General features: G+C 39.7%; 1 protein-coding gene across 1 annotated transcript in view; it reads left to right on the top strand.

The window, feature by feature from the left end:
* SH2D1B (SH2 domain containing 1B) overlaps nucleotides 1-17,821 on the top strand; it is a 21,229-nt gene extending 3,408 nt beyond the window's left edge. The window contains exons 2-4 of the mRNA XM_017515045.2: nucleotides 7,921-7,984; nucleotides 13,936-14,100; nucleotides 15,756-17,821. Coding sequence (XP_017370534.1) covers nucleotides 7,921-7,984; nucleotides 13,936-14,100; nucleotides 15,756-15,791 — 265 coding nt within the window. The 3' untranslated portion in view covers nucleotides 15,792-17,821. The remainder of the gene's footprint in view (nucleotides 1-7,920; nucleotides 7,985-13,935; nucleotides 14,101-15,755) is intronic.
* Nucleotides 17,822-18,047: the final 226 nt, after the last annotated feature.

Below are 18,047 nucleotides of genomic sequence, written 5' to 3'. Positions count from 1 at the left end.
CCTTCCTTCCTTCCTTTTCTTTCTTTCATTCTTTCTTTTGTTCTTTCTTTCTTTCTCTCTTTTCTTCGGACAGGGACTCACCCCAACTCCCAGGCTGGAGTGCATAATCATGGCTCACTGAAACCTTGACCTTCTGGGTTCAAGAGGTTATCCTGTCTCAGCCCTTCTGAGTGTCTGGGATGACTGGTGCACACTACCATGCCTGGCTAATTTTTAAATTTTTTGTAGACATGGGATCTTGCTATGTTGCCCAGGCTGATTGCAAGCTCTTGGGGTCAAGTGATCCACCCACCTTGGCCTCCCAAAGTGCTGGGATTACAGGCGTGAGCCACTGCACCCAGCCTATTGGGATTCTCTTTGAAACTTGGTATTCTCAACTGTTCTGTGGGGCATCAACCCAGCTTGCATATTCATCCAAAGCAAAGATCACTGAGAAATGCTAAAAAACAAATAAACAAATAAATCAAGTGGAAAGGCAAAAATAAATATTTGTTAAGCTCCTGCACATGATCAGGTCTCACCTGCATCCCTCGGCATGTCACTGAAAGGCAAGCAAAATTTCATTCACCCTCAGGCTTAAGGCTCAGGTCAAGTGACCCCTGTAGCTACCTCCTCCTAGAGCCTTGTTAAAAACTTATTGTCATACAGATAAGTATTGCACTGTTAAATTCTAGTTGTTCAATAATTATTTGAAATCTCTCATATGTCAGACAGTGTGCTGGACACTCAGTTGATGCCTTCAACTCAGCTCAGAGCCTAGCGGGGAAAATTAAAAAGTAAACGGACAGTGTGACGCATGTGATAATTGTGATGATCAGACTATCGTGAGGGCACTGCAGAGCTGAGAGCAAAAAGCGGAGAACTGGATATTGGAGCTGAGACTTTAGGAGACTAAGTGGAACCTTCATTCATTCAACAGGCATATACTGAGCACTTATTATGTTCCATGTGTGATCCTAAGCATTGGTAATACAGTGATAAATACTACTGGCTATGTTTCTGCCCTCATGAAGTTACATTCCAGTAAAAGGAGAAAACATGATGAAAATGAAACAGTCACATGACAGAGAGAGACAGGGTGGCTGCTTTCCACTGGTTACAGGAAAGGTTTCTCTGAAGAGGTCACATCAACCAATTCATGCATCAAGATACAACCCTTTGCAAGCAAAGCCAGAATTATGACACAAGTGTTAGCCTGCTTGTCTTCACTGACACAGAAAAAGTTACCATGTGGGTGTTTTCTATGAAGCAAACATTTCGCTAAGCATGGACATGCATTAGCTTATTTGTCCTTTGCAAAGCCCTTTGCAGTAGGTAACATGATCACTATTTTGTGAGAAAATAAACTGTAGCGTCTTATTTAATAACTTCCCTAGGGCCAAACTGCTAATATGTTATTACATTCCCTCTCTTACCTATGTCCCCAGCTTTACTGAAATATGTTCCAGGTAATCACCTTGGATGTGTGTTATAAAATGCCCAAGCAGGGGATCTGAGGGCTTGGCAGTGGACTCTGATATGCATTGTCCCCTTCTCTGCTGCATTAAAATGGCAATATACTAACCTTAGCGCTTTCACCAAGCTAAATATCTAGTAATGAAGACACTATGAGGAAGGTTAGAAACAGAGAAAGAAAGTCACAGAGCGAGTTGACCTAGCAGCATATGACACTCATCAAAAAGCTATGTGGTAACTGCGGACAGGAAATGTTTTCTGATCATACACTATGACAGAGCTTCTAGACAACTCCAATGTGTAAAATGCGTCTGTGTAGTGTGACTTTGTGAGTGTCAGGAACTCTAAGTCTGCCTTTATCATCAGTTGAATTAAATGGAGTAGCTATTAGGAGGTGCAAAGGGTTCATCTGCAAGGGTGAAGAAAAGGAGGTCGTTGAAAAGCCATAGGAAGGCTGCAGGTGAGAAACACCTGAGCCCTAACCTACTGCATGCTCTCATTAAGAAGAATAATGGCAATGTCTTTCTATTGCCTTGAGAGTCATTGATGCATCTCAGATTCTGAGACTTTTGGAAGGATTGTAGAGTACAGAAAAAAAAGAAATGATCCACTTCGTTGTTGTTGCTTATAAAGTTAATGAAAGTTTGTTTTAGGAAAACCGAATGTAGAGAAAGGTACAAAAAAGAAAGCAGAAGTTGTATCAGTCTCACCACTCTGAAATCACCATTTTTAAAAAATATTTCAGCATACATCTCTCCAGACTTTTCTCTGTGCATCTATAAGCCAATATATGTACATAATGGTTTATTACATATGATCATTTGCAACTTGTTTTTTCCATAATTGTAGGTATCTTTCCTCATCCCTTTATGACTGCTTAGTAGTTTATTGATTTGCTATATTATAATGTATATATATCATACATTTAGGTTATTTTCAATTTTCATTTCCAGTTTAGTTCAGTGGGCCCAGTGTAATTTGGGATGATTTACACTTTTGTACTTACTCTCTAGTTAGGATAAAATCCTAGATGTTTAAAAATCTTCACTCACACTGACAAATTAGTACCACAAAAGGTTGCACCAAGATACACTGAGATCAGGATCAGTGATAAGGCCAGGGGCCAAAAGTCTTAAAATACTTCTTTATTGACTTGGGTTCCCCACTTGCATCATGGAAAGGAAAAATGCCGAACACATTGTTGACACTATAGGGCACCGGTGATTGCATTTCCTTCCACTGACCTTTTGAAGATTAGGTAAAATAAAAACTCAAACGCAAATAAGTTTCTCCACAATGGTGGCCACACATGAGACCATGCTAATCTGTGGACTGTTCATGCATTGAGCAGGGATTCAGAGATGGGCACAGCACTTCATGGAATGATTACTTTGAAAGCTAAACCAGATTAGAAAGAATAAAACAATTCAAAGATAAGGGAAAACTTAGAGGCCCTGTATTCCAGCCTTTTCGAATCTCAACTGAGAAATTAACGCCAAAGATGTTTAAATGATTTTTGCATGTATTTATTATGTATTTCTCACAAATGATGACAATGATTTCCATGGAATAAACAAAAAGGGAGGATCTACTGTGTATCACTCCCACACTGAGGGTGAAGCCATTACATATTTACTGAGAACACAGTAGCACAAATAGGAAACACTTTTTCTATCTGATGCCAAAAACCAATCAATGAAAATAACAAAACCATATATATGTATATATGGGATTAAAATTTAGTTTATATATTATAAAAAAAATTATATTCATCTACCTTTTAATGCCATGAGCATGTCTCACAGCTTTATTGAGGTATCATTGACATAAAAAGTGTACAATTTGATGGATTTTAACATATGTGTATACACCCATGAAACTAACACAACCAAGATAATGAACATATTCATCACCTCCAAAACTCTTCTTGAACTCTTTGTAATCTCTCATTACCATACCTCCCACCTAGGCTCAAACTCCAGGCCATCATGGTCTGTTTTTTGGCACTATAGATTAATATGTATTTTCCAGAATTTAATATAAATCCAATCATAGAGTATGTAGTCTTTTTTTGTCTGACTTCTTTTATTCAGAATAATTATTTTGAGATCCATCTATGTTGTTGCATGCATCCGTAGTTCATTCTTTTGCATTGCTGGTTAGCGTTCCACTATAGGGATGTATCCCAATTTGTTTGCTCATTTATAGCTAGTACAACTAAAGTTGTTATGAATATTTGTGACTAAGTCTTTGTGTGGACATATGCTTTCATTTCTCCTGGGTAAGTAATCTGGACTGGAACGGCTAAGTTGTGTGTTCCACGGAGGCTTATCTTTTTTAAGAAACTGCCAAACTGTTTTCCAAAGCGATTGTACTGTCTCACCATTCCCATGGGCATTGCATGAGCTCTGATTGCCCCATGGCCTTACCGACATGTGGAATGCTCAGTCTTTTACATTTTGACCATATTAGTAAGTGCGTAGTGGTATCTCATTGTGAGCTGAGTTTGCATTCACTAATGACTAATGATACGGAGTATCCTTTCATGTGCTTACTTGCCAACCATGTATTGTCTTTTCTTGTTTTATTGAAGTTCAACAGCAAATTTTACTTTTTATTTTTAAAAACTTAAAGTCTAACTCAAGTAAAATAAGCTGCACATAAAGTATACAATCTAATTAATTTTATTTGATACATAAAATTGTATGTATTTATTGTGTATAATGTGATGTTTAAAAAATATATATATATATGTTGTGGAATGACTAAATCTAGCTAATTAACATATGCATTACCTCATCAAGTTATTATTTTTGTTGTGAGAAAACTTAAAATTGCCTCTCAGCATTTTTCAATAATGTATGGTTTTTATTTTATTTATTTTTTTGGGACGGAGTCTCACTCTGTCAGCCAGGCTGGAGTGCAGTGGCACCATTTCAGCTCTTTGCAACCTCCATCCTGCGTTCAAGTGATTCTCCTGCCTCGGCCTCCTGAGTAGCTGGGATTACAGGTGCCCGCCACCATGCCCAGCTAATTTTTGTATTTTGTGATTTTTATATTTGTAGAGACAAGAGTTTTACCATGTTGGCCAGGCTGGTCTTCAATTCCAGACCTCAGGAGATCTGCCCAGTTTGGCCTCCCAAAGTGCTGGGATTGCAGGCCCGAGCCACTGTGCCCCATCTAAGCATATAATATATGGTTATTAACTATAGTCACCATGTTGTACAATAGATCCCTTGTCTAGCCGAAATTTTGTATCCTTTGACCAATATTTCCCCAGTCCTCCCTTTCCCACGGCCAGTGCCTGAGAACCACCATTCTACTCTTTAGTTTAATGAGATTTTTTAGGTGCCACATATGAGTGAGACCATGTGGTTATTTTTCTTTCTGTGCCTGGCTTATTTCACTTTGGATAATGTCCTCCAGATTCATCCATATTGTTGCAGTAACAGGATTTTATTTTTCTGTGGCTGAATAATATTCCATTGTGTGTGCGTCTGTGTGTATGTGTGTGCGTAACTTTCTTCATTCATCTGTTAATCAACTTAGGTTGATTCCATGTCTTTGCTATTGTGACTAATGCTGCAATAAAAGCAGCAGTGCAGCTATTTCTTCAACATATTAGAATATATACGCGTATTGAATATATACGCATATTGAATATATACGCAGTAGTGGGGTTATATAATAATTCTATTTTTAATTTTTTGAGGAACCTCCATACTGTTTTCCATATGGCTATACTAATTTACATTCCCATCAGCATTGTACAAGGGTTCCCCTTTCTCCATATCCTTTGTCTTTTTGTTAATAGTCATTCGAATGGATCTGTAATGACAGCTCATTATGGTTTTGATTTGCATTTCTCTGATGATTGGTGATGGTAAGCATTTTTTCAGGTACCTGTTGGCCATTTGTATATCTTCTTTTGAAAAATGTCTATTCAAATTTTCTTAATTTTTAAATACAGTTATTTGCGTTCTTGCTATTGAGTTGTATGAGTTGCTTATATATTTTGGATATTAACCCCTTATTAGATGTATGGTGTGCAAATATTTTCTCCTACTCTGCGGGTTGTCTCTCTTTCTCTTTTTTTTTTTTTCGAGATGGAGCCTTGCTCTGCTTCCCAGGCTGCAGTGCAGTGGCGCAACCTTGGCTCGCTGCAACCTCTGCCTCCCAGGTTCAAACGATTCTGCTGCCTCAGCCTCCCAAAGTGCTGGGATTACAGGCATGGGCCACCATGCCCCGCACTGTGGGTTATCTCTTTACTTTGTTGTTTTCTTTGCTGTGCAGAAGCTTTTAAGGTTGAGCTTTTAAGGTTGATACAATCCATTTGTCTATTATTCGCCTTTGTTGTCCGTGCTTTAGGCATGATATCCAAAAATCATAGGTCAGACTAATGGTGTGGAGCTATTCTCCCATGGTTTCTTCCAGTAGTTTTACAGCTCCAGGTCTAACATTCAAGTCTTAATGCATTTTCAGTTGATTTTCACATATGGTATGAAATAAGGATCCAATTTTATTTTTCTGCCTGTGGAGATCCAGTTTTTCCCGAACAGTTTATTGAAGAGGCTGTTCTTTTCCCATTGCGTGTTCTTGATCCCTTTGTCAAAAATCAACTGACAGTAAATGCATGGGTATATTTTCTTTGATGAGGTGTCTGTTCAAATATTTTACACATTTTAAAATTAGATTATTTTATTATGAGTTGTGATAATTCTTTACATATTTTGGATGTGAGTCCCTTATGAGATAGCCGATTTGCAGTATGTTTTTCCAGTTTGTGACTTGTATTTTCCTTCTTTTAATGGTATATTTCAAAGGCCAGAGATTCTCAATTTGAATGAAGCCCATTTTATCAATTTTGCCTCCTGTGGATCATGGTTTTGGAGTTGTATCTAATAAGTAATCTGCCTACTTTGGGGTTGATTGACTATTTTTATGTTTCTAAATTATCTCTTCTGAGGACTTGCTAGCTATAACTCCTTGAGTTTTAGTAGTTTACTTAGTATCTATACTATACATGTTTAACTTCTAGTCTATATTTGAGAAACGTTATGCCACTTCACCTGTAGTATCAGAACCTTGTAATAATATCCTTTCACTTCTCCCACACTTCACCTAAGCCTTTGTGCTACTATTGTCATGCATTTTTCTTTCTATGTATTTTTAAACTAAGAGAAAATATTAGTGGCCAGGTGTGGTGGCTCACGCCTGTGATCCCAACACTTTGAGAGGCCAAGGTAGGCTTGAGCTCAGGAGTTTGAGACTCACCTGGGCAATGTGGCAAAACCCCGTCTCTACAAAAAATACAAAAAAACTAGCTGAGTGTGGTGGTGTGCTCTGTAGTTCCAGCTACTCATGAGGCCAAGGTGGGAGAATCGGTTGAGCCCAGGAAGGTCAAGGCTGCAGTGAGCCATGATTATGCCACTGCACTCCCCACTTGGGTGACAGAGTGAGACCCTGCTTCACACACTAAATAAATTAATTTAATTAAATAAACAAAACTATAGAGAAGTATCAAGACTATGGAATTTGCAGACAGACCTTCTTTCCTTATTCTCTTTCCCAGAGCCGAGACTTTCAACATCAGAATAACAGTTCCCGTTTCAAAACCCTGTTTTTTTTTTTTTTTTTTTTTTTTTTCAAATTCCCACAAATGAAGGGGCCTGAAAATGATTAGTGCTATGGTTTGAATGACTCCTTTGAAACTCATGTTGGAATTTAATTGTTGTTGTAATAGTATTAAGAGGTGGGACATTTAAGAGGTGATTAATGCTGTTATCTCTCATGAGTGAGTTAGTTATTGAGAAAGTGGGCTCCTGATAAAAAGATAAGTTTGGTCCCCATCCTGTCTCTTTGTGTCTCACCCATGCGATGCCCCTGCACCATATTACAACACAGCAAGAACACCCTCACCAGATGCAGCTCTTCCATCTTGAATTTTCCAGCCTCCAGAACTGTGAGCCAAATAAACTTCTATTATTTATAATTTACCCAGTCTGTGGTAGTCTATTATAGTGGCAAAAAGTGAATTAAGACAGTTTCTTTTGGCCAGATGCAGTGGCTCATGCCTGTAATCCAAGCACTTTGGAGACTGAGGTGGGTGGATCACGTGAGGTCAGAAGTTCAAGATCAGCCTGGCAAATATGGTGAAACCCTGTCTCTACTAAAAATACAGAGATTAGCTGAGCATGGTGGTGCATGCCTGTAGTCCCAGCCACTCAGGTGGCTGAGGCAGGAGAGCTGCTTGGACCCAGGAGGCGGAGGTTGAGGTGAGCCAACATTGTGCCACTGCACTCCAGCCTGGGTGACAGAGTGAGATGTTGTCTCAAAAAAAGAAAAAAAAGAAAAAGTTTCTTTTTAGGATTGAAGATGAACAAAGGTATCGCATATGAAATATAATGATAGATGTTACTTGGATTTACATAGAACATTATGATTCACATAGTCATTTTTCCACAGGTTCAAAAATACTGTCTACACATACCGAATCTTCAGAGAGAGACATGGGTATTACAAGATACAGGTAAGAACAAAAAAGGACTGCGACAACAACAGCAAAAAGGCTTAGGAAAAAGAGCCTGGGAACATGTCTTCGACCTGAGCCATGACTGCGTGAAAACATTCTAAAACAGAAAGCACAATGCAGAGATGAGAGTCAGATCAAGAGTTAACCTGGTTTTCCCCTAAGAGAAATAAAAAGATTCTAGGCTAGGGTTCTACTTTTGAATAACCTCCACTGTTATTCCACTGTGGCTCCTCCAGTGGTCAAATGCACCAACCTGGACTCCAACCAAAGCCTCTGTTGTATTAGAAGACTCAACAGTGATGCAGGATGGAACCAGAAAGAGACGGAGTCTCATTCTATCACCCAGGCTGGAGTGCAGTGGCACCATCTCAGCTCTCTGCAACCTCCATCCTTGTTCGAGCGATTCTCTGCCTCAGCCTCCTGAGTAGCTGGGATTACAGGTGCCTGCCACCATACCCAGCTAATTTTTTGTATTTTTAGTAGACACAGGGTTTTACCATGTTGGCCTGGCTGGTATCAAACTCCTGACCTCAAGTGATCCCACCCACCTCAGCCTCCCAAAGTGCTAGGATTACAGGCGTGAGCCACCGTGCCCAGCCAGAAAATTCTTTTTATTTTAAAATTATTTTTTAAAGGTTATATTAGAAAATAGTACTTGTTTACTAGCTATACAAGTAAACAGAAAACAACTAGTATAGCTAGTAAACAGAAAACAACTATTTACAACTTAACTGAGTTGTGTTGCCATTCCTACTTTCTATTTACATTAGGACGTTTTTGGTCTGGCTTTCCTCACTTGGAGTTTCTGAATTCATCCAGTATACAAATTGCATATTTTAAAGACATGCAATTAACCTAAATGCCCATCAATGATAGACTGGATAAAGAAAATGTGGTATATATACACCAGCAGCCATAAAAAAGAATGAGATCATGTCCTTTGCAGGGACGTGGTTGGAGTTGGAGGCTGTTATCTTTAGCAAACTAACACAGGAAGAGAAAACCAAATACTGCATGTTCTCACTTATAGGTGGGAGCTGAGTGACAAGAACACATGGACACACAGAGACCTACACACACTGAGGCCTGTTGGAGGGTGGAGGGTGGAGGGTGGGAGGAGGGAGAGAATCAGGAAAAACAGCCAATGAATGCTGGGCTTAATATCTGGATGATGGAATGATCTATGAGGCAAACCACCATGGCACATGTTTACCTATTGTTTACCTGTATAACAAACCTGCACATCCTGCACATGTACCCCTGAACTTAAAATAACAGTTGGAAAATCTTTTAAACATTTCGTTTTTGCATTCCCATCAGAAGTCCACTTCTGATCATCCTCTAAGATAGCAAAGCCTCCCAGTAGGGTACAGACATAAGCTCTTAGAGGGGTACACTTCACAGTGAATCTGCAAGAACTGCCCCAGATAAACTGGCCAAGGATGGGGTTCAATCGATACTATGGACTGCATTGAGATCCCCTGAATGCAAATCCTCTTTACTCAGAGTGGCTCAAGTCAGAGGTTGGTCTTAGAAATGAGAGTTTCTCCTCAGAAGAGCTCCTGAAAGAAGCACTAAAAACAGAAAGGAACAACCAGTACCAGCCACTCCAAAAATGTTCTAAATGGTAAAGAGCACAATGAAGAAGCTGCATGAACTAATGGGCAAAACAACGAGCTAGCATCAAAATGGCAGGATCAAATTCACACATAACAATATTAACCTTGAGCGTAAATGGGCTAAATGCTCCAATCAAAAGACACAGACTGGCAAATTGGATAGAAAGTCAAAACCCATTGGTGTACTGTATCCAAGAAACCCATCCCACGTGCAAGGATACAGATAGGCTCAAAATAAAGGGATGGAGGAAGATTTACCAAGTAAATGGAGAGTAAAAAAAAGCAGGAGTTGCAATCCTAGTCTCTGATAAAATAGACTTTAAATCAACAAAGATCAAAAGGGACAAAGAAGGACATTACATAATGGTAAAAGGATCAATGCAACAAGAAAAGCTAATAATCCCAAATATATACACACCCAATACAGGAACACCTAGATACATAAAGCAAGTTCTTAAAGACCTACAAAGAGACTTAGACTCCCACACAATAATGGTGGGAGACTTTAACACTCCACTGTCAATATTAGACAAATCAACGGACAGAAAATTAACAAGGATATCCAGGACTTGAACTCAGAACTGGACCAAGCAAACCTAATAGACATTTACAGAACTCTCCACCCCAAATCCACAGAATATACCTTCCTCTCAGCACCACATCACACCTACTCTAAAACTGACCACATAATTGGGAGTAAATCACTCCTCAGCAAATGCAAAAGAATGGAAATCATAACAGTCTCTCAGACCACAGTGCAATCTAATTAGAACTCAGGATTAAGAAACTAACTCAGAATTGTACAACTTAATGGAAACTGAACAACTGTCTCTTGAATGTTGACTGGGTAAACAATAAAATGAAGGCAGAAATAAAGATGTTCTTTGAAACCAATAAAAACGAAGACACAACGTACCAGAATCTCTGGGAAACATTTAAAGCAGTGTCTAGAGGAAAATTTGCAGCAATAAATGCCCACATGAGAAGCAAGGAAAGGTCTAAAATCGACACCCTATCATCAAAATTGAAAGAGCTAGAGGAGCAAGATCAAAAATACTCAAAAGCTAGCAGAAGATAAGAAACAACTAAGATCAGAGCAGAACTGAAGAAGATAGAGACACAAAATAACCCTTCAAAAAATCAATAAATCCAGGAGCTGATTTTTTGAAAAGATCAACCAAACAGGCCACTAGCCAGATTAATAAAAAAGAAAAGAGAGAAGAATCAAATAGATACAATAAAAAACGACAAAGGGGATATCACCACAGATTCCACAGAAATAAAAACCACCGTCAGAGATTACTACAAACAACTCTATGCACATAAACCAGTAAACCTGGAAGAAATGGATAAATTCCTGGACACTTGCACCCTCCCAAGCCTAAACCAGGAAGAAGTCAAAACCCTGAATAGACCAATAACAAGGGCTGAAGTTGAGGCAGGAATTAATAGCCTACCAACCAAAAAAAGCCCAGGTCCAGATGGGTTCACAGCTGAATTCTACCAGACGTACAAAGAAGAGCTGGTACCACCCCTTCTGAAATTATTCCAAACAATCCAAAAAAAGGGAAACCCTTCCAAATCATTTTATGAGACCAATATCATCCTGATACCAAAACCCAGCAGAGACTCAACAAAAATAGGAAAACTTCAAGCCAATTTCCATGATGAGCACTGATGCAACAATCTTCAATAAAATACTGGCAAACTGATTGCAACAGCACATCAAAAATCTTATCTATCATGATCAGGTAGGCTTCATCCCAGGGATGCAAGGCTGGTTCAACATATGCAAGTCTATAAATATAGTCCACCACATAAACAGAACCAAAGACAAAAACCACATAATTATCTCAATAGATGCAGAGAAGGACTTTGACAAAATTCAACAGCCCTTTATGCTAAAAAACTCTCAATAAACTAGGTATCGACGGAATGTATCTCAAAATAGTAAAACGTATTTATGACAAACCCACAGCCAATATCATACTGAATGGGCAAAAACTGGAAGCATTCCCTTTGAAATCTGGCACTAGACAAGGATGCCCTCTCTCACCACTCCTATTCAATATAGTATTGGAAGTTCTAGCCAGGGAAATCAGACAAGAAAAAGAAATAAAGGGTATTCAATTATGAAGGGAGGAAGTCAAATTGTCTCTATTTGCAGACAACATGATTATATATTTAGAAGACTCCATCGTTTCAGCCCCAAATCTCCTGAAACTGATAAGAAACTTCAGCAAAGTCTCAGGATACAAAATCAATGTACCAATAAGCAGACTTATATACCAATAAGCAGACTTAAAGAGAGCCAAATCAAGAATGAACTGCCGTTCACAATTGCTACAAAGAGAATAAAATACCTAGGAAAACAACTAACAAGGAACGTAAAGGACCTCTTCAAGGAGAACTACAAACCACTGCTCAAGGAAATAAGAGAGGATACAAACAGATGGAAAAACATTCCACGCTCATGGTTAGGAAGAATCAATATTGTGAAAATGGCCATACTGCCCAAAGTAATTTATAGATTCAATGCTATCCTCATCAAGCTACCTATGACCCTCTTCACACAACTGGAAAAAACCACCTTAAACTTCACATGGAAACAAGAGAGCCCACACAGCCAAGTCAATTCTCAGCAAAACGAACAAAGCTGGAGGCATCACGCTACCTGACTTCAAACTATACTACAAGGCTACAGTAATCAAAACAACATAGTACTGTTACCAAAACAGAAATATAGACCAATGGAACAGAACAGAGGCCTCAGAGGCAATGCCACACATCAACAACCACCTGATCTTTGACAAACCTGAAAAAAACAAGCAATGGGAAAATGATTCCCTGTTTAATAAATGGTGTTGGGAAAACTGGCTAGCCATGTGCAGAAAGCAGAAACTGGACCCCTTCCTGACACCTTACACTAAAATTAACTACAGATGGAATAAAGACTTAAACATAAGACCTAACACCATTAAAACCTTAAAAGAAAATCTAGGCAAAACCATTCAGGACATAGGCATAGGCAAGGACTTCATGAATAAAACACCAAAAGCATTGGCAACAAAAGCCAAAATAGACAAATGGGATCTAATTAAACTCCAGAGTTTCTGCACAGCAAAAGAAACAATCATTAGAGTGAAATGGCAACCAACAGAAGGGGAAAAAATTTTTGCAATCTACCCATCTGACAAAGGGCTAATATCCAGAACCTACAAAGAACTAAAACAGATTTACAAGAAAAAAACAAACCCATTCAAAAGTGGGAGAAGGATATGAACAGACACTTTACAAAAGAAGACATACAAACATATGAAACAAACATATGGAAAAATGCTCATCATCACTGGTCATCAGAGAAATGCAAATCAAAACTACATTGAGATACCATCTCATGCCAGTTAGAATGGAGATCATTAAAAAATCTGGAGACAACAGATGCTGGAGAGGATGTGGAGCAATAGGAACACGTTTACACTGTTAGTGGGAGTGTAAATTAGTTCAAGCATTGTGGAAGACAGTATGGCGATTCCTCAAGGACCTAGAAATAGAAATTCCATTTGATCCAGCAATCCCATTACTGGGTATATATCCAAAGGATTATAAATCGTTCTATTATAAAGACACATGCACACGTATGTTCATTGCAGCACTGTTTACAATAGCAAAGCCCTGGAACCAACCCAAATGCCCATCAATGATAGCCTGGACAGGGAAAACGTGGCACATATACACCATGGAATACAATGCAGCCATAAAAAACAATGAGTTCGTGTCCTTTGTAGGGAGATGGATGAACCTGGAAACCATCATTCTCAGCAAACTGACACAAGAACAGAAAATCAAACACCTCATGTTCTCACCCATAGGTGGGTGTTGAACAATGAGAACACATGGACACAGGGAGGGGAGCATCACACACTCGGGACTATTGAGGAGGACTAGGGGAGAGACAGTGGGGTATAGGGAGTTGGGGAGGGATAATATAGGGAGAAATGTCAGATGTGGGTGACGGGGATGAAGGCAGCAAACCACATTGCCATGTATGTACCTATGCAAGAATCCTGCATGTTCTGCACATATACCCCAGAACCTAAAGTACAATAACATAATAATAATTATATATAAATAAAAATGTATAAAGAAATCTTTAAAAACAAAACAGAAATGAGAGTTTCTGTGAACTGGAAGTGTGTGAGCTCTGGCCACTCACTTTCAGTTCATCGGCTCATAGAGGCAGCCGTGAAAAACCACTGTTTTGAGAAGTGTCACATTTTACACACAATTACATGATCATGCCTAATATTCTTTCTTGTATTTTTGCAGGCTGCGGAAGGTGTTCCAAAACAGGTCTTTCCAAACCTAAAGGAACTGATCTCCAAATATGAAAAACCAAATCAGGGGCTGGTGGTTGGCCTTTTAAAGCCAATAAAGAGAACCAGCCCCAGCTTGAGGTGGAGACAAACGAAATTGGAGTTGGAAACATTTATGGTAAAATCTCTCACATGGGGGCCAGAAAGGATTCTTAATTCTATTTCCACCAATGCCTTCCTTTGTAAAACTCAATACAGATAAATGTTCTTTTCTATGACATTCTCTAAAAAGCTTCATCCTACTAAGAGCAGTTTCCATTTTGTTGAGAAGTGGTGTCTTCTAGTCCCCGAAGGCCAACACATAGATCTTGCTGCATTTGCAGCCAGGCTAGCAAGGGTGGTTCCGGGGCAGACAGCTGACTTCAAATGCATTCTGTGAACTTGTGCAGGCCATTCAAGTTTGAGAATAAATGGGCAAATGGACAGGTTTTCAAATGAGAAAATCACTTTAGCCCTTCAATTTCTCCCCAATGCTCATACTGTTACATTTTGCTTAATATTTGCTAAGCATTCATTTATAAAGTGCTGGGTGTCAAATTATGTCAGATACATTTTTAAACGTATGAAGCCATGGTGGAAAAAGAGATGGTCAGTAAATCTGTGCACAGAGAATCCCTACCGAGACCTCTCAAATGATATCACGAGCAGTCATTCTTGCTTACCCACATCCTTGAAATCTGCTTTCAGGAAAGAATTTATTATCTGTCATTTGCAATGTTGTTTGAATTTAACTCAGACTTCCAGAAACACTTAGGGCTTAATCCTGTTTTCCCATGTTGGAATGTGTGGCTATATTCTCAGTGAAAGGGACTGCAGTTATCAGTGGCAGGTGATGGGATGAGATCAGATGTCCTCCCGAGGCAGAGGAACAGAGGACAGAGAGTTCTCGGGAAGCCTGCAATCACTCCATGCCTTTCTACACTGTCTGCAGCAAAGTCACCCTTTAGGCTGCAATAGCTGGCTTCTCATCTCCCCAGCAAGGCTAAGCATATTGTTTTAATGATTAAAATACAACCTCCTCCCCTACCATTATTTCTCTGTCCCCCACCCCATCCCCATGAAGGGCAGTGTGTACTCATGGAAACACAAAAATCACTTTCTATAGGTCCAGCTCTAGAAATGTAGACCCACAGCTACTTTCCCCCAAAATTTATAGAATAAAAAGCATAAAATGTGGCAGGGCTAGCAACCCAGAAATGTATCTGTGCTGCAGCCCTTAGGCAAACCCAGGTGAGCTGCTGGGACCAGCTGGGGTGGTGGTAGTATTTGTCTCGACAGTCAGAAAAGAATCACAAATCCCAAGAGACGAAACCTCAGAAATCTTCCCCAAGAACTGGGCATGAATCCCACTCTACCAACTTTCCATGCCAGGCCAGTGCTGACTTACCAACTTTCCATGCCGGGTCAGTGCTAACACAGCGAGCTCCAAAATTCTCGGCTACGGAGGAGGAAATCTTCCCCGTCACCCTCTTCCTCCCCTTCCCTTTGCTGCCTTAGAACAAGCTTCAGGTGTTCTTACTTCAAGGATAGCACGGGTGTCTTGCTGGTGAATGGAAACACCTGTGCGGGAAGCTCTGCGGCTTGGTTTATAAAGAGATCCCCTATTTTGTTAGGAGAGCTCCCTGTGGTACCCCAGCCTTTGAAGAGATAACTTTGAGGTGGCATCAAGTGGGCTCTGTGCCTGGGGAGGGGTCTTCTTTCTTTTGAGTGGGGTTGTTTGATATGACTTCTGGGTGTGGTCTCATGACTGGTCTGCTTTTTTTCTCTCCAAAGAACAGTAACAGCGATTATGTGGATATCTTGCCTTGAGGATAAGGCTGCTGGACAAAGCAAGTTGAAGAGATGGGTGACAGTTCTCACTGGTGACCCACTTCTGCAGGCATAGGTCCAAAGCACCAAACTCTAGCGGACAATTCACTCTCCTGGTCGTGTAACTGAAGATGTTCTGCTCACCAACATCAGAGGGCACTCTCCCTATCCCTGCCTCCCAGACATACACCAGAGCAATTTCAAAGCCCTCTCCATTTTCCCTCTTTCTTGGAATGGGACAGCCTGAAACTTTTCCTGATGACTTGTTAAAAGTACCACCCTACATCATGGCTGACACCCTCCTTCAGACCATGCAGTCAGAGGGGCAGCTTCATACAGAGGAGGGCACACTTGTCTGTGAGTTTGAAGCCCTGAACGCCAGTCCTGTGGCCATGTGACTTTGAACAGGTTTCTTCCCATCTCTAGGTCTTAGTTTCTTTGTCTGTGTGGTTGGGTGGGATGATAGACACTGCCCCAGTCTCTCTGTTGAGCCTGCTTGTGTCAGGTGAAGGTGAGGGATCGGGAGTGATGGAGATGCCTACGGTCAGCACGTTCTCTGTACCTGCTGGACCCCAATGTGCACCCTTCTCCCTCCAGCCTGGGCTACTCCCCTCCTGGTTCTTCTTTCTAATCTTAAACCAGCTGGTGAGCATTGCCCCGGCCACACTTTCTCCCTGATTTTGCTCAATTCTACTTCTGCAGCAACCATTTCAACAGCATGAATATGGTTCTGTACAATGATATAGATGGAGATTTCTAAGATATTCTACGTGTGATTTCTGTTCCCCACTAGGTTCTAAGTGCCATGAAAGCGTGGTTGGATCTCCCTTGTATCCTCTACAGTGTGTAGAAATTTGTGCTGCTCAGAGCTGTGCCCGGTTTAGAGAAATTGACTGGAAGCACATTGCTGAGGGGGGTTTGTTGAATTGGTTTCTAAGGTTTATTGAAACCAATAAGCTGAATTTTTCTGCTTGTTCAAAATGTGAATTAGGACCTGGTTAGTTTGAAATGTACCAAATTCTATGCCCTTTCTCTTGCCTAGCATCAAATTGTAGTAATTCATTTCACCCCACTGGACTTAGCATCAGAGTTTTTAAAGAGAGGAGCTCAAGACTTACAGGTAACATGAACAGACATTGTGGCTGGAGCCCCAGAGTACGGACCATTGTGAGCTTTGGGGTCACAGCAGGTCACGGCTCCTTCTCCTACTCACATGTAGGCTCCTACTCCTACATGTGTCTGGTAGGCACGACAAATGTCCTCTTTTACTTTTCAAAACTGACTTAGGTATTCATGGACCTCGATTCCTCCATATACATTTTATAATAAATGCATGAAATTGCTCAAAACCTCATTTTGGAATTTTGAACGAACTTGCAACAAATTTATAAATAGGAGAGAACGGACGTTCTTGTGGTTTTTCCCGTGCATAAACATGCCACATCCATTTTCTTGGGTCATCTTTTTTGCCCTTTTTTGGAGTCATAAATTTTCACAGCCGAAGCCTTGTATATTCTGTTAGATCAATTTCCAATTACTTTCAGTTGCTGTAAATGCTGTCTCATGTTTTAGTACTTTTCTAACAGGCTATGGTGGTTGTGAAATGTTGACCCTCTCATTAGATCCACTAGCTTACCTGTTGATTCTATTGTGCTTTCTGTGTAAATGATTTTTGTCAGCTGTAAATAATATTTTATTCTCTTTCCTTTCAATATCTATGCTCATTTATCTTTTGTGTTTACCCATTGGTTAAGCCCCTGTATGTATTAAACAGTCCACAGTCATGATAGCGAGTGTTCTCATGCTATTACAGTTTTACAGTATTACAGAGAATGCTTAGAAATTTTCTCTATGTGAGGGTGGTGTTTCTTGTAACCTTATTAAAGGCTATTTTATAATTTTTACTGGAAATGTTTTGACATTTATTGTGATTTTTTTCTACATCTATTGAGACAGTCACATTCCTTTTGTCTTCACTCCATTATAAAGCTGAGTTATAAAGTTAATAAAATTGTTGATATCGTATCATCCTTGCCTTGTTTAACTTGATCATATTATATTATTTTTCATAAACTGTGGGATTTGGTAAGTTATTATTTCATTTAAGATTTTCACATTAAAACCCATAAATGAAATAGGACTATAATATACTGGATCATGGTTATATTGTTCATGTAAAGTGAAGAAAAGTCTTTCTCTTTTTAATATTTTCTGCAACAACTTTTTAAGGTAAAGGTTATTTGTTCTAGGCTGGGT

This window comes from Cebus imitator, unplaced genomic scaffold, assembly GCF_001604975.1.
Source record: "Cebus imitator isolate Cc_AM_T3 unplaced genomic scaffold, Cebus_imitator-1.0 Scaffold541, whole genome shotgun sequence".
Lineage (NCBI taxonomy): Eukaryota > Metazoa > Chordata > Mammalia > Primates > Cebidae > Cebus > Cebus imitator.
Note: the sequence above shows the minus strand (reverse complement) of the source record. Positions and strands in the feature narration are given on the sequence as shown.